Genomic DNA, 16,304 nt, shown 5'->3' with positions numbered 1-16,304 from the left:
GGTGAGGGCAGAGGGGGCAGCGCCAGCCTGGGAAGGGGGCACCGGGTGTGTGTGGTCCCTCCCCACCACACTGCTCACACACGCACTGAACACACTCACTCACCATTTCTTGGTGCACTCCACCACCAGCTCCTGATAGCACGCCACGAAATGGAACTTGGCGGCTCGTTTCCCCACGCGCTGGAGCCGCTTCCACACCGAGGTCATGGCCTCTCCCCCTCCCTGGCCCCCTCCCCTCAGACGCGGTTGTCAGCAGCCCCCACGGGGCCCCGGGGCTCCATCCCGGGGACCACAGGCCGGGCTGGGTGAGTGGATGAGCCTGGTCACTCGCTGCCCCTCAACCCTCAGGGGCTGCTGTCTCAAAATCCGCGGCCGACAGTCCCGTGTCTCAGTGCTGAGAGTCTGCTTCGGTCGGGTCTGGTCCCGTCCCGTCCCGTCCCGTCCAGTCCAGACCAGGGCAGCTCGGACGAAGTCCGGACCCAAGCCCCTCTCTGACCCAAGTTAGGGAGCGCCCAGCTGGGCTGGGGGCGCGCGCCGGGGGAGCTGAGGGACACTCGGAGCGAGCGGACTGGGCGCCGGTTTCCTGGAGCCGCACCCCCCCCCCCCATAGAAGGAGGGCGGGGAAGGGGGTGGGGCGGGGGGAGGGGGAGCCTGGCCCTGGGACCTGGAAGCGTGCGAGGCCAAGGAGAAGGGGGGGAGGGGGGGAGGGAGGAGGGAGGTGTGGTGCAAATTCTGCGGGCCAGCAGGCGGGTGGCCGGGCCGGGCCAGGGGCGGGCTGTCTTAGACTGCTAGTGCGCTCCCACATGGGCGCGGGCCCCGGGACGGGCTTCCCCAAGGTGGGGCTCATCGGACCCCTTAGGGGCTCCGCCTGCGCTGGGAGGGCTGCTGCGGGGGCCCATGGGCGGGCTCGGGAGGGGCCTTACTATACGGGGTCTGCCCATGGTCGAGGGGGACCGGGGCCGAGCGCGCTGAGTGAGAGAGCCCCTGGAGGGGAGCTATGCCCGCTGTCATTTCTGTCCATTTCCCCGAGGTTGTAAGGAGATGCCTGGAGCACAGGATGGCATCCCATACGGGAACTGGGTCTGGAGGATTGCGAGTGTGAGAGAAGAGGGGAGGGGTCTGCAGACGTGGGTGTGCTTGGCTGGGTGTGGCTCCTGCCGATTGGGGGGGGGCGGGGCTGTAAGCTTCCTGTGGACGGACACTTTGTCCAGGTGCAAGTCTGGTCTAGTGGCTAGATTGCCCTGGAGCCAGCAAGACCTGGGTCCCCACCCTGCCACTTACCACCTGGATGGCCCTGAGCAAGTGACTGCAACTTTTCCTGAGCTAAGGGGACAAGCAATCTCTCACTTGTTAGAGTTGCATGGAAGGGTCCTAACTGCATCAGCAAGGGGAGTTTCCTCAGATGGGAATTCCCTAGGAGTGAAATTCGGGGGGGGGGGGGGTTCCCTATCCCGGGGGGGGGGGGGGGGGGGAGATCCCTATCCCTGGTGAGGGGGGTGGACACAAAGGGATGGACTGGGTTATATCCACACACAAAACAAATGACAGAAGAGAGTCCAGACCCTGAGATCACAGGACTCGGAACTGGAAGGCTGAGGTTCAAACCCTGCTTCTGACACTTAGTGTGTGAGCTTGGGCAAGTTACTTAAGCTCTCTAAAGACTCAGTTTTCTCCTCTGTAAAATGGGGGCCATACTAGCCTTGGGACCTCCTTTGAAGGGCTGTGAGGCCTAAAGAAGAGGGCATATGAAGACATCAGATGTCTAGTCACCCAAGCTCATCTATCTGATCTGCTTGGAGCCATGTCTTCGTTCCAGGGCCCTTTACTCTTTGTAAGGCTTGGAGGAGGTAGGTGGGGGCTAGGGGGAGAGTAGTGTCTGTAGCCAATCTAGCTGGGCTTCAGCGAGGTTTCCTGGTGTGTGTGGGGAAGGGGGGAGGTTCCCAGGCTGGGTGTGGTTCAGCTGTGGGACTGTTGAACTGTGCAGACTTCTGAGAACTCTGAGACTTTTGTGTTTTCATGTTTGATGAGGGGCTGAATGAGAAAGGAGTTTGGAATGTATTATTTTAAGTATCTGCAAGTTTCTCCCTCTCCATCCCCCTCCCTTCCCCATAAATGCATAGTTCTGCCCTCTTCTCAGGAAGCTGGGCTTTCCCCAAGGTCCCTCTGAAGTTTGGCAATTTAGCTCTCCTTTCTTGGATGAGGATAGGATGGGGAAGAAGGCCCCCTCAGCTGGTCCCTTCCTCCCTCCCTTCCTCCCCAGGGGGACGTCCCCAAAAATGGGTCTGGGAGTGCAGCCCTCTCACTTCCTGCCCCAGCAGGAGCCCCAGCCTCAGCTTCAACTCCACCCCCAGACTGGGTGGAAAGTTTCTCTCCTCAAGATGGACGGTTCCTTCCACTTCCTCCCCACCCCCATCCCCCTTGGCTCCAGATGGGGTCAAATTTAGCCAGAAGGCATTCGTTTTTACAGAAGAGGAAATAGGGGGCCCAGCAAGGGGAAAGGTTTTCTTGTCCCAGCTAGCACAGCACCATGCCATTAGGGGAAGAAGAAGGATCAGAGCCCAGCCCTCCAGACTCCCAAGGCCAAGGTTTTGCACACACAGGCCTGGCAAGTGGCACACACCGCTAGTCATAAGAAACTTTGGGGAGCCCCCGCCCTGCTGTGCTCCTCCAGCCCCACCTGCTGGTGAAGAAGATGCTGCAGGTGATCCCCATTGGCCCGGACACCTTCCCATGCCTAGCTTACAAAAGACAAGAACTGAGCAGAGACAAGAGCCATTTATTTGTTGGGCCCCAGTATATTAAATAGTGGGCATAGCCCTGAGCCCCAACCCTCACCATTACCATGTGAGGAGCAAGGCCGACCTTGGGGGGGGTGGGCCGCGGGACGGGTCTTGTCCTATAGCCAAGCCAGCACTATATATGACCCCACAGCTTGCTGTACGCTACTCCTACTGGGGCAGCATTAAGTGGGTTATGGGACTGTTCTGCTATTTGCCCCCACAGCAGAGCTAGCTTCCTTTAGGATCTGGAGCCAGGCTGACTGCTGGTGGCAGGAGAGGCTGTAAGGGATCTGGCCCAGGGGCCAAGGATCTAGGGCTCTCAGATGCTCTCACCTGCCTAAGTGAGGGGTGTCAAAGGAGATGAGCTTACCTGGGAGCCCTTGAAGGGCATCAGGGGAGAAGTGGGTATCAGGGTGGATGGGTTGAGTCCACCAACGGCTGGGGCTGGGAGTGGGTGGGAAATAAACTAGAGCCTGGCTCTCTAGAAAGTCAGCATCTCTCCTCTGAGAGAAGCGACTGAAAGAGAAGGTAGGGAAATCAGCTTCTCCCACCTCTGGGCCCCAGCCATTCCCAGTAATTAGCACAGTGAGAGATCAGAGGGCTCAGGGAGGGGAGGGGGAGAGAGAGAGACACAGAGACAGAGAGAGACAGAGAGAGAGACGAGAGTGTGTGTGCGTGCAGCGCCCCACAGTGCGTACCTGCCCTCACTAAGCTGGGTGAGGCAGAAGGGGCTAGGCCCTGCCAGTCAAAGCCAGCCTCGATGGGCCTCCAGAGGGCACCAGGGACAGTGCACCTTCAGAGGCTGAATGAGTCCTGCAGCCATTTGTCCCGGGAATTATGAGTCTGCGGGACTTGGAGTGGGGGCGGGTCCCGGGGCAGGCTGCAGTCCGGAGGCTCGTCCTCCTCATCCGAGAAGCCGGTGTCGGGAGGGTAGGAGCTGTCCGAGTGCAGAGACGAGGACATATCCTGGCAGAGGCTCATATCTTGGCACAGGTGCTTGTAATCTTGGATGGACTCGTGTAGGGAGCACAGCTGGCAGAGCAGGGACATGTCAAGCTGGCGGAGGCCCACCTGGGGAGGAAGGACCCCAGTGGGCATCCCAGGCGGCGTGGCGCCCTCTCCTCCCCAGGCCATCCCGGTTGTCCCACCTCGGTCCTCCTGCCCCATCCTGCTCCCCTTTCCCTCCCAGCACAGCCAGGCCATCCATCCTGGTCCTTCCCCCGCCACCCCCCTTTCCGGGGCCGCCCCGCACCATCTCCTTCCGCAGCACCGCCAACGCCGAGTCCAGGTTAGCAGGGCGGCGCGGGGGTTGCGAGGGTCCCTCGGGGGCGCGGCCAGCCCTGCTCAGTTCGTCCTGGATGCGGTTCCGCTGGCTGTAGACGCGCTCCAGGTCCCTCCACGAGCCCCCGCTCGAGTTGAGGAGGCCACTGAGCCCCCGAGGCAGCGGTGGGAGCCCTTCCAGCGGGCAGCCCAAAGCCGCGGGTGCGGGCGCGGGCGCAGGGCCCCCAGGCAACCCGTTCATGGGCGCGACGCGGAGGGCCGGTGAGGAGGGCCCTGGGCCGGGGAGAAAATGGGCCCCAACACCCCGGCCCCCTCCCGCCCTCCTCTTCCTCCTTCTCCTCTGGCCGCCAGGCCCCAGCCCGGCCCGGGCGCCGCTGCCCCACTGAGTGCCGGCTTTGTTCAGCTCCGGAGAAGCCCCACCCTGCGCCCCCTCCCCTCGGCCTAGGGGGCGGAGCCTCTCGTAAAAGGAAAAAGGACAGTGCGAAGGGCTCCCCACAGTGCTGCGATGCCGCAGGGGGGCCGGAACCTCGGGGAAAGGGTTCACGAGCCAAGCATGGGGCCCCGGTAGGCGGGACAGAAGGGGAGTTCACCCCAGCTCCAATCTCGGGGTGCTCCTAAGGAAGGACCATAAGAAAGGGGAAGAAGGACGCCGCTCCTTTAAGGTGGAAGGCGGGATGGAGCGGGGCTACGCAGAGCCCCCTCCGGCCCTCACTTTGCTTCGGAGGTCAGAGGATAGCTAGCCCTCTCGGGTTTATTTTTTTAAAGCGCTGCCTCGCCCGAGCGTCTCCTAAGGTCTGGACCCCACTTGTGAAGGCTGCAGAGGACCGCCCGGCCATCCCCCCCACCCTTGCTGTCTGAGAGGGTGGGCTAACCCTACTCTCCCGAGGCTCTTGATCTAGGACCCCTACCGATTAAAATGTGGGCAGCTTATTCTGGGAGGAATTTGGACTCCACGGTCACTGGGAGCCAGTCCCACCTTAAGTTCCTCCCACTCCCCCTTCATTTTCCAAAGGCAAGTTTGGACCCTGAGCCAGGGCCCTGCTGACCGGCATCCCCAGGGATCCAGGGGTATGGTAATGTAGTACAGACTTAGAGCCCTTTTTCTTGGGAAGGGTGGGCAGTATTTATCTCTTCTGTTTTCATCACCTGGATTCCCCCTCTAGTTCACCCCCAATTTGGCTTTTCATTGGCTAAGTAACCTCAGGCAAGTAAAAAATCTCCCTAGATGTTTCCTCATCCACAGCAGGAGGACCCTCTAACTTCTAACTTTCCACCCAGGAAAGTGAGGCACAGGCCCAGGGCATCCAGGGGCTGCTTTCTCCCAGGCTTCTCTACCTTCCTTTAAGATCTCTGCGGCATCTCCTGCTTCATTCCCCTTTACCAGCACAAGTATACCAGGATATCTCCCAAAGGAAAGGGACAATGGGAAAGTAAGTGTCTGAAAATTCTGGGCAGAGATGAACCTCAAGAGATCCTCAAAGGTGATCTGTCATTTCACTGGTCGTAACCAAGGCCCAGAAGCAAAATAACCATGACACAAGAGCAAAGCTGCGAAGGCAGCCGCCACAGGCCTCGTGACTCCAAGCCAAAAGGTCTTTCCACTAGAGGCTAGGACAGCCAGACTGGAGAGGCAGAGGAAGAGGACACACATGGACCACAGCAGAAGGGAGAAGAACAAACCACACAAGGGCAAGGGTGTTTTCTGTGCCTTTCTCTTGCAGCTATTCATAATAAATCCTGGACCCATACACTAGACAAGTCCAATGCCCTGGGGCCCTTCTTTCCCAAGCCCCCTCACTGTTGCAGCTGGCGAATCCCCTGCAGAGCTTCAGCACAGACCCGGATGAGGGTGCAGAGCTGGATGCTTCCTTCCAAAGAGGTGCTGGGGCCCAGCTCCCCTGAGGCCCATGCAAGTTTCTGAAGCAAAGCCGACTGTGATGCTGCCAGGACATCTGGGGCCAGAGATGCTGTGGGAGCCAAGGTGGGAGAAGGCCCCTGGGCAGCCCTGAGCCCAGCAGCTGCCCCCTCACAGTGCTCTGGCCGGGGGACAGGGGGCTGTGGGGCTGGTCGTGAAGCAGTAGGGAGCTCTGAGGATGCTAGCTGATGTTCACGGGCTTGGGAGAGAGCAGCCTGGGCATTCAGAGCTAAAAGGAAGAGGACATCACAGGGGAGACTGACAGGGCATTATCCCTATGGGGCTGCTCCCCCAGATCAGGGCTGATCACCCCATTTTCCTCAGCCCCCTTGACTCCCTAATGATAGGAAAAGAAACAGCCCTGCCTACAGTTCTCCAGAATCAGACTGATGAGTCATCCTCCTGGATTGCCTTAGTTTCCCTGACCCAGAAAGAGCATCTTCTCTGGGACATCCAGATCAAAGGCTCTGATCTTCTCTCAACCTAAGGATCCCCAGGCCCCCCTCACCTGGGTTATCTTTGTCCACGTCTGAATTCAGCTCCTGACAAGCTACACAGTAAGTTTTTCGCTGTTTGTCTTGAAGTAAAATGGTCTGGAAAAAAAATCAAAATGTTCCACTACTCTATATGTGATCCCAGGGAAGTCTTCTCTGGACAGGCCTGTTCCGCCCTAGTGCTCCACGAACACTAGAATGATTGAACAAATGTGGCCCAGTGATTCTCTAAGTCTCTAGGGAAGCTCCCAGCCTCCCCACATCTGTTGACAACAGCCCAGACCCACTTACTGGCATCTGGTCAGAACAGACTGGTAAAGGGCACACACAGCTGTAAACAAACTACTGTGCCCAGTGACTTTACAGGGAGAATGAATGCCAGGGACCAGGGGAGGATGAAGAAAGGCCTCAGGAAGGATCACAGGATCATTCATTCATTTAGAGCTGGGAGGGTCCTCAGAAGCCATCCCTTCTCTAACACGCTCCTTTCGCTGATGAGGAAACAGGCCCAGAGAGGGGAGACCTGACCAAAGACCGCACAGATACAAAGTAGCTGTCTGGAAACTGACCCCAGGTCCAGACTCCAAGTCCAGCCCCCCTTCCCTGACCTCCGAGTGCGGCCGATAGCATCGGGGGGGGCTGGGAGGGGGGGGGGGGGGGGGGGCTAAGAGGCAGAGATGAGAAGGGGGTACAGGAAGCAGAAAAGGGGGGAGGGTGCACCCGTAAATGGCAGTGGGACCGTCTGACCTTGCCGTCCACAGGACGTCGTCCCTGCTCCCCAAAGCCTCAGCAGGAGGCACAGGAGCTCTGATCAATGCTCCGCTTCCAGATGCCTCCTATAAGGAAGGCCCTGGGCATCCCCCAGCTTACATTCTAATTTGTCTTTTTCTTCTGTTCTATGTTCACGCCAAGCACCCTCGCCATGCTGGCCTCCCTCCGCGGCCCCGCCCCCGCCCCGCGGACTGGGCACCCACGAGGGAAGGAGGGGCCCCCACGCACCCCGCAGTCCTGGCACGTATCCCCCAGCATGCGGTAGCCACACAGCAGATAGTCGCCCATGAGGCGGGAGATGCGATCCTGCCGCTCGCGTCGCGCCTGCAGCACCTTGGTCTCGGCCTCAGAAGGCGGCTCCCAGTCCGATTCGCCGGCCTCTGTGGACGCGAGGACCCCCGGGGCGGGTGAGCAGGCCGGGCCCCGCGGCTCGGAGCCCGCGGCCTGCGCTCCTCCCCCACACCCCCGGCCCTGGGCCTGAGCTTCTCCCCCTGGCCCACCCTCGCCCGGCCCCCGCCCGGTCCCACCTGCTCCGTTCAGAGCCATGTCGCCGTTACCGCCGCTGACAAACACCGCGCCGGAAGTGACGCAAGCGCCGGCGCCACGGCCACTGGGCTCGCTCCTCAGCTCTGGAAATGACGTCACCGACAAATCGTCCATTGGCGGCTGCGATGGGGCGGGGCGAGGGCGGGGCGCGCTTCCGTAGCCGCCCAGGCCCGACGGTTCCTGCCCTCCTCTCGCGGGGCTGGAGACTAGAGAGGCGGAGACTCCCCCGAAGGAAGGGAGGTTGGGACGCGCTGAGGCGTTGCTACGGAGACCTAGTCACGTGGTGCCTTCGCGTCGCTAAGCCCCGCCCTCAAGGAAAACGGCTGGTTTCAGAGCTCGAGGGCGGGGCCGGGAAGTGCGTTATGGTCCCGCCCTGCTCGAGCTTGGATATCCTCCTCCGTAAAATGGGTGCCCCTAGCGAGAGGCAGCTTGGCCGGGCGGTTACATCGCCGAGTTTGGAGTCTGGTGACCCTGAGCGAGTCCCTTACCCTCTCTGAGCCTCAGTTTCCCCCTTTGCAACGCAGGGATCCTTCGGTGCCCCCGCCCAGCTGCACTGATGCCTCCACAGGGCGTCTGTCCCTAGCCGTCGGGCTCTTCCTGCAGGCTCCTCCCCTAGCGGGGGCTCTTCTTCACTGTAGTTTGGGAGGGTTTAGCCACATTGAAGCCTGGCAGGAGGGACCAGGGGCTAGGAGAGAAAACCCCCTGCTCCCCACCCCACCCCCCCCCATCTGGCCCCCTCTCCCTCCCTCCTCTCCCCTCCTCCCCCCTCCCCACCTCTGTTTCCCCTCCCCACCTTGCCCTTCCTCTCCCCTCCCCAGCCCACCCTGCTGGTGGCCCCCAGGAGATGGAAGGGTACAGCTGGGGCGCCTGGAACCCCAGATTACGTGGCAGTTGTTGGGGGAGTAGCCCTACCAAGGATGCTGAGCTTCTCCAGGGGCTGGAGATGCTCATTCTGCGCTAGCGGGGCTTGCCCAAGGAGACCCAAGTTCAGCCAGAAAGTTGATTTCAAAGGGACGGACGTGAGCCTGAGGGCACTAGCTACTTACTTAGGAATGTGCCTGGGCTTTGTTCTTAAAAGTTTGGCCCCTAGGCAGAGGACTCTCCTGCGGGAGATGGGTGCCCAGTGTGCCAAGCCTACCGGGGAACCTTCACTGGTCACTCAGGAAGGGGAAAAACTGATGTCTTTGTTCTTCCCCAAAGGAAGGCTCTTTTGAACCTTGTTGCACACTTGGCTGCTCTTCTAAATAGCTACTATTTTTTGTAAGCATCCTCAGGTCTTGAACTAAAAGAGCACCACAGAGCCCGCTGTTCTCAGGAGGCAGAATTAGGAGGCCCTGGAGCCAAGGACTTGAGCCGAAGCCCTGAGAAGCCTGGAGCCTGTGCAGAGAAGAGTGGTGCCTAGCCCTTCTGGTGGAGATGAGCCCCGGTGGGAGCAGCAGGGACATCATTGAAGACAACATCCTGTGGCATTGGAGGCATGAGTTGCCCCTCCATATGTGTGCCTTGACCGCATCTGTTCCATGTGTTTGTGCCTTTACAAAGACAGACGTTCTCCATCTGTGTCCATTTTTCCACTGATGGTATGTTTTGATGGGTTTATGAGGGAGAATGCCTTCCAGTTACTTTTCTTAACAATGCTATTTCATTAAATGCATTTGCTTTGAATACATTGTGTCCTCTGGCTGATTAGTAAAGCTGAATACATTGCTAGGGACTCAAAAGCTGTGGTTTTTAGTGGATGCCGACCCCAAGAGTACCTTGAACCAGAGGGTAGCCTTCTCTGGGAGACTTCTCCTGAGAGCTGGAGAGGGGATGCACCTAGCTATTGTTTGTTGTGAGGAATTCTCCGTGGAGGAGGGTTACTTATAGGTGGAAATACTATTCAATAAAAACCCCCAAAAAATGAGATTTAAAATCATTATAATAGTATCTACAGAATCTGACTTCACAAGTGTAGGGCCTCCTTGACGGAGACATTGTTGTCAGCCAAACATCTCACCTTCCTGATACCAACATGGCTGTGTTGCACCTCCTGGACAACAAATTCAGACCTTTGTCACTGCCCCTGCTTGAAGCCATTCTGGCTGGATGTCATCTGTCATACCTTGTCAAGATCTCTACAACTTTGCTCACAACGACCCTTTGCTATAAGGACAATAAATGTTCCTGTCCCTACTGATCGGGAGTGATTTAGTCAAGGCCACAGAGCTCATCCCTTGGCAGAGCCAGAATTCATATCCAGGCCTTTTGATGGCAAATCCCAAATCCCTACAGCTGCCACTAGAACGGAGCTCCTTGCAGGCAGGGACTGGGGGGTAGGGATTCTCTCTTGGTATACGCAGTCACTGGCACACAGTAAGCAGCTAATAAATCCTCCCACTTCTAGACTTCACATGACTTGACTGCAGGTGTTATCCGAGCTGGGATTCCAGACCTTCTGGCTGAGGAGCCAGCTTGGATACTAGAGACGGTAGCTTCCCAATGTGAATTCCTAATTCACAAAGAGAGGAAAAGGGATGGTGGGGATCATAGAAGGTTTCCAGTCCATTTCCATCTGTAATCTTAGTTCCACCCTGTTCTCTCTAATTGGTCCTGTCCTTCTACCCCAGAAGTGTGAGGGGAGATTGAGGAATGACAGGGCCTCAATATTCCTGCTGGGTGAGATTCGAGTCTCTGCCCACCCATCCAGCCCACTTCCCACCTCTCAGCCTGGAAAGTACAGGACCAGTCCATTGGCTGCTTCTACCTAGCCCCCTGCCCCAGGCTCGCCAAACAGCCAGCCCACAAGATCCTTCCTGAGAGGCTCAGCCAGGAGGCCAAGGACTTGTCTGAGGGCTTTTTGGTCCCCCCTTGAGGACTCCAACCCAAGGACTGCAGCTCTTTCCCAATGAGGTGGACCAGGCCTGGCATTCAAAACCAGCCACAGTTCTGTAGCACCCAATCTGACTTCCCACTTCTGCTTGTAAGAATTCTCCACTCAGGTGTGAACTGATCCAACCATCCTGGAGAGCAATTTGGAACTATGCCCAAAGGTCTATAAAACTATGCATACCCATTGACCCAGCAATACCACTTCTAAGTCTGTATTCCAAAGAGATTATAAAAATGGGAAAAGGACCCACATGTACAAAAATATTTATAGCAGCTCTTTTTGTGGCAGCCAAGAATTGGAAACTGAGGGGATGCCCATCAATTGCGGAATGGCTGAATAAGTCATGGTACATGAATGTAATGGAATATTATTGTTCCATAAGAAATGATGAGCAGGTAGACTTCAGAGAAACCTGGAAAGACTTAGATGAACTGATCCTCAGTGAAATGAACAGAACCAGGAAAACTTGTCCACAGTAACAGCCACAGTGTGTGACGACCAACTTTGATAGACTGGGCTCTTCTCAGCAAGGCGAGGATCTAAGACAATTTCAAGACTCACAATGGAAAATGCTGTCCACATCCAGAGAAAGAATTATGGAGTCTGAATACAGATGAGAAAAGACTATTTGCTCTCTTTTTTGTGTTTGTTTTTGTTTCTTCTTTCTCGTGGTTTTCCCCTTTGGTTCTCATTCTTCTTAACAACATGATTAGCGTGGAAATATGTTTAATATGAATGTATATGTAGAGCTTATATCATATTGCATGCCGTCTTGGGGAAGGGGAGAAAATTTAGAACTCAAAATCTTATAGAAGTGAACATTGAAAACTAAAATTAATTAATTATTAATTTTTAGAAGAAATTCTCCACTCAAGCAAAGCAGGCCTGCTTATGGCTCCCCCAGATGTCAGGTCATTCACACTCTAGCCCCTAGCCAAGACATTGTACTTCCTCGTTCCTGCCCAACCTAACCTTGATCATCCTACAGAGCCCAGGAGGAAATGACAAAATTCCAGAGCTGGACGGGACTCAGGGGCATTCAGTCCAACCTGTACCTTACCTGAGAAGTCCCTCCATGTGTTCCCAAGTGGTTACCCTGCTTCTGTGATGGGGAGCTCACTACCTGTCTTAGCAACTCATTCCACTTTTAGATATAGCAATAGTTCAGAAGTCTGTGGCACCTAGCCCAGGTGCCTTCTGGGCCAAGCTGAACTGGTCCGATTGCTCTTCCCTCTGACAAGTCGTCTGATTGTGTGTTCATGTCCTCTCTTCTTCTCTGGGCTAACAATTCCTAGTTCCTTCCAGGGATCCTTCTCTCCTCCAAGGCAGAGTAGAAAGGAAGCTGGCTCCAAAACAAGAAGCCTTTGGTGCTCATGCTAGCACAAGTGTTATTATCCCCACTTTATAGATGAAGAAACTGAGGCTCCGGAGGCGGAGCCAAGATGGCGGAGTAGAAGCATGACCTTCCCACGGCTCCAGCTTCCACCTTCCCCAATCCATGTAAAAAGGGGACTCTAAACAAACTTTGGAGCTGCAGAACCCACAAAATGACACAGAGAAGCTAACCTCCAGCTGAGGACAGCCCAGCAGGCCAGCAGGAATCGGCCAGCACAGCGCTCTGTGAGCCAAGCTCAGCCCCACACCAAGGCTTTAGCCCCAGGGCGGGCCTGACCAGCCGCCTGCCAGAGGGACTCCAGATCAGCAGCAGCTATGGCCGTTTCCAGATTTATCAATACATAGATGCGAAGGACAAGGTGAGAGGCCAGTGCAGTCTGGACTTTGGGACCCAGTAAGTGGGAGTGCGTGGCTTCTACCCCCAGGGCGAGAAACCGCCGAGACACCGGCACAGCCAGCCAGCGCTAAGTGCGGCTTCAGCTCCTGGCCTGCAGTGTAGGGGGACCAAGCACCAGTCTGAGGGGTAATCGCTCTTGCTTTAACCTGCTTGGATCTGGATTGCAGTCTAGGGTGGAGGTCCTGGGGTGTGTGTCCAGCTTGCCAGAGCGTGTGGAGACCTCAGAGAGGGCACCCATCTAATACTTCCGGCAACTGAGAAAACCCCAACGTTTGGGACGAAAGCTCCCTTGTCTGGTGGCAGAGTCCTACTGTGGCAAAAAGCCCAAAAGTCAAATAATTGAATGGCAAAATGAGCAGGCAAAGGAAGCAAAGCAGACAGAAGATTCCAACATTACACTCCTATTTTGGGGACAAGAAGGAGAAAGGCATGGAACAGGAGGAAAACAGTGAAGTCAGAACTCCTGCACCAAAAGCTTCAAAGGAAAATACAAGCTGGTTACAGGCCATAGAGGACCTTAAGAAGCAGATAAGAGAAGTGGAGGAAAAATTGGGAAGAGAAATCAGAACAATGCAAGACAATTATGAAATGAGAGTCAACAGCCTGACTGAAGAAAATAATACCTTAAAAAACAGACTGACTCAAATGGCAAAGGAGGCTCAAAAAAGCAATGAGGAGAAGAATGCCTTAAAAAGCCGAATTTGCCAGATGGAAAAAGAATCTCAAAAGCTCACTGAGGAGAATCATTGCTTCAGAATTAGATTGGAGCAAATGGAAGCTAATGACTTCATGAGAAATCAAGATGCTGTTAAACAGATCCAAACAAATGAAAGAATAGAAGGCAATGTGAAATATCTCATGGGAAAAACCACTGACCTGGAAAATAGATCCAGGAGAAATAACTTAAAAATTATTGGACTACCTGAAAGCCATGACCAAAGTAAGAACCTAGAAAGCGTCCTCCAGGAAGTTCTCAAAGAAAACTGCCCTGATGTTTTAGTACCAGAGGGCAAAATAAAGGTTGAAAGAATCCACCGATCACCTCCTGAAAAAGATCCCAAAAAGAAAACTCCTAGGAATATCATAGCCAGGTTTCGGAATTCCCAGATTAAGGAGAGAATATTACAAGCAGCCAGGAAGAAACAATTTGAATGTTGTGGAAACACAATCAGGATAACCCAGGATCTGGCAGCTTCTACACTGAGGGATCGAAGGGCTTGGAATGTGATATTATGGAGGTCAAGGGAGCTGGGATTCAAACCAAGAGTCACCTACCCAGCAAAACTGAGTATCATGTTTCAGGGGAAAATGTGGTCATTCAGTGGAATAGAGGACTTTCAAGCATTCTTGCGGAAAAAACCAGAGTTGAATAGAAAATTTGACATTCAGATACAAGAAGTAAGAGAAGCATGAGAAGGTAAACAGGGAAAAGAAATCATAAGGAACTTATCAAAGTTGAACTATTAACATTCCTACATGGAAAAAAAATAATTGTATTTTATGAAACTTTTCTCAGTAGTTGAAGGGATTAGAAATATATATATGTCTATATATGAGGGTATATGGGCATATGAATACATATTTGAATGTGTGTATATATGTTTACAGGTATACATAGAGGGCACAGGACCAATTTAACAGGAAGGGATGTTACTTAAAAGGTGAAATTAAGAGGTGAGAGGAATATAATGAGAGGAGATGGGGAGAGACAGATTGGGGCAAACTATCTCATACAGAAGAGGCAAGGGAAAATGGTTACAATGGAGGGGAAGAATAGGAAGGCAAAAGAGAATGGGTCAACCTTATTCCCATTGAATCTGGCTTGAGGAGGGAGTGAAATACACACTAAATAGAAGAAACTGAGGCTCCCATAGGGGAATAATACCACCAAGGTCACACAGCTTGTGCTGGAATTCTGATAAGTCAGCTCAGCCTCCCTTTCCTCTCTGTAAAATTAGGGGATTGGGGTAGGTGATCTCGAACGTTCCTTCCAGTTCTGAATCTGTCTTCTAATGATCTGATTTCACCTGAGGCAAAAGAGCTGAGGTGGGAAAGGAGCAAGGGATAGAGGGACAGAGGACATTTTGACAATGACAAATAATGAACAGCTGTCCCCTGGGGAGCTCAGCCTTCATAACCCAGGGAAGGGAGGGGCGTGGGTGGTAGTGAGGAAATCAGATCACAAGGGAGGGTCAGCATTCAACAGGCCCCCTGGCATGGCTACACTGTAGGGTAGTGAAGAGGACCTTCGAGGACAGATTAGTGCCCTGAGACAAAATGCCATTTGTCTTACCCTAGTTACACCTTGGCCCCAGAGTGAGGCAAACTTCTTCAGGGCCTTAGACTGAGTCCCCATGAGACCCCACCTGGATACAGGAATAGAGTAGGCATTTGTGAAGTGGGTGATTTCCCTTCATGTGATAGCTATAACCCCCAAACCCTAACTCCCCCATTTCATATATGCATGTATATAGATATACATATGTCTAGAAAGATGCATGTGTATATTTTTACTATTACTCCTACAAGAATTTCTCCCCTTTTCTGGACATATGTCCATTTTAGACAGTCTTCCTTTTCTGTATAGGATGATCAGACCCCCAGTGGACTTCAGGATGCCTTCAGTTGGGTAAGGGTTGCTCCTGAAATCTTCAGGGCCAGAAAACCCTGCCTATTTGGAGACAATTCTATGTTGGGGAGCTTTCATCAGAGAGCAACGTTGGAAGGCTTAGGTGCCATTCAGTCTGAGACAATGCTTTGGCACGCACTCCTAATGACACCCCCACTGTGCTTATTTGTGTCTATGTCTAATCCTGGTGATTACACCTATCATGGTAGAATGGAACCAACCCTGCCCCTGGAGTCAGAGAGCCTGGGTTCAAATCCCAATGATGCCACTTCCTGGTCTCTTGGGACCTCAGTTTCCCCTGCTGTAAAAATTAGGACTGTATATCAGGGAGGAGGGGATCAGAGACAGGAACTGCCCTCCTGTAACCCCGTCAGCTCTCTCCCAAAGATAACTAAATAGGCTAAGTGTTTCCTGCCTTTTCCATGGGTGGAAACAAAGCCTGCTTTGTACTAGATAAGTATTCCTTATTTTCAATAAGTACTAGCTTGGGAACTGGGAACTATGTACTGGGCTGGGCGATAAAAAGCCACAGAGTCGCTGAAGGTCCCTCTGATCACATCTGGTCTGTGTGAGCCCAGAGCCAGGAGGTAAGTGGGAGAATTTTTCCTATTTGTTTTTGTTTTTATTTGGTTTTGGGTTTTTTTGGAGGGCAATTGGGGTTAAGTGACTTGCCCAAAGTCACACAGCTAGTAAGTGTGTTAAGTGTCTGAGGCTGGATTTGAACTCAGGTCCTCCTGACTCCAGGGACGGTGCTCTGTTCATTGTGACACCTAGCCGCCCTGAATTTTTCCTATTTGACAGATGGGGAAACTGAATCCCAAAAAGTTTAATGATTTGTCCAGGGTCACAGAGCTAGCAAATGTCTGAGCCGAGGTCCAAATGCACCTCTCTCCACTAGCCACACTGGCTAGACAGAGTGGGTGTTTTGTAATCTAGAAAAATCCATGATAGGTTAAAAAAAAATAAACAGGAGGAGACCTGGGTAGTTCTATTACTTTTTTTTTTTTTTTTGCTTTTTGGAGGGCAATTGGGGTTAAGTAACTTGCCCATGGTTACACAGCTAGGTTTTGTGTGTGTGTGTGTGTGTGTGTGTGTGTGTGTGTGTGTGAAATGTCTGAGGCCGGAACCGAACTCGGTCCTCCTGACTCTGGGACCAGCGCTTTACTCACTGTGCCACCTAACTGCCCCTCTGTTACTGCTTTTTAAAAGTTGGAATGGGTAAAA

At 53.9% G+C, this 16,304-nt stretch overlaps 3 protein-coding genes across 8 annotated transcripts in view; all 3 read right to left on the bottom strand.

The window, feature by feature from the left end:
* Positions 1 to 609, bottom strand: part of EHBP1L1 (EH domain binding protein 1 like 1) — a 32,350-nt gene extending 31,741 nt beyond the window's left edge. For all 5 annotated transcript variants that reach the window (XM_069066341.1, XM_069066342.1, XM_069066343.1 and 2 more), the window contains exon 1: positions 104 to 609. In XM_069066341.1, the coding sequence (XP_068922442.1) occupies positions 104 to 207 (104 nt within the window). In that variant the 5' untranslated portion in view covers positions 208 to 609. The remainder of the gene's footprint in view (positions 1 to 103) is intronic.
* Positions 610 to 2,756: 2,147 nt separating this feature from the next.
* FAM89B (family with sequence similarity 89 member B) lies at positions 2,757 to 4,485 on the bottom strand. 2 transcript variants are annotated; one of them, XM_069066334.1, is made up of 2 exons: positions 4,033 to 4,485; positions 2,757 to 3,812 (listed from the first exon to the last, which is right to left on the bottom strand). In XM_069066334.1, the coding sequence occupies exons 1-2, from the start codon at positions 4,300 to 4,302 to the stop codon at positions 3,576 to 3,578; spliced, it is 507 nt and encodes a 168-aa protein (XP_068922435.1). In that variant the 5' UTR covers positions 4,303 to 4,485; the 3' UTR covers positions 2,757 to 3,575. The 2 variants fall into 2 exon arrangements, with proteins under 2 accessions (XP_068922435.1, XP_068922434.1); XM_069066333.1 differs by having other exon boundaries at positions 2,757 to 3,851; positions 4,033 to 4,479.
* A 1,274-nt stretch (positions 4,486 to 5,759) lies between these two features.
* Positions 5,760 to 16,304, bottom strand: part of ZNRD2 (zinc ribbon domain containing 2) — a 79,767-nt gene continuing 69,222 nt past the window's right edge. Inside the window, exons 2-5 of the mRNA XM_069066325.1 lie at positions 7,769 to 7,826; positions 7,470 to 7,621; positions 6,485 to 6,569; positions 5,760 to 6,205 (exon numbers count right to left, since the gene is read on the bottom strand). Coding sequence (XP_068922426.1) covers positions 5,856 to 6,205; positions 6,485 to 6,569; positions 7,470 to 7,621; positions 7,769 to 7,787 — 606 coding nt within the window. The 5' untranslated portion in view covers positions 7,788 to 7,826 and the 3' untranslated portion in view covers positions 5,760 to 5,855. The remainder of the gene's footprint in view (positions 6,206 to 6,484; positions 6,570 to 7,469; positions 7,622 to 7,768; positions 7,827 to 16,304) is intronic.

Source organism: Petaurus breviceps, unplaced genomic scaffold, assembly GCF_028583685.1.
Source record: "Petaurus breviceps papuanus isolate PSGF00001 unplaced genomic scaffold, PetGlider_PUasm1.0 90721, whole genome shotgun sequence".
Lineage (NCBI taxonomy): Eukaryota > Metazoa > Chordata > Mammalia > Diprotodontia > Petauridae > Petaurus > Petaurus breviceps.
This window is presented reverse-complemented; position numbering and strand designations above follow the sequence as displayed.

Coding starts and splice junctions, on each gene's coding strand:
- FAM89B (XM_069066333.1), bottom strand. CDS start 4,302: ATGAACGGGTTGCCTGGGGGCCCTGCGCCCGCGCCCGCACCCGCGGCT. Junction 3,852..4,032: donor CGGTGCTGCGGAAGGAGATG/GTGCGGGGCGGC, acceptor CTTCCTCCCCAG/GTGGGCCTCCGCCAGCTTGA.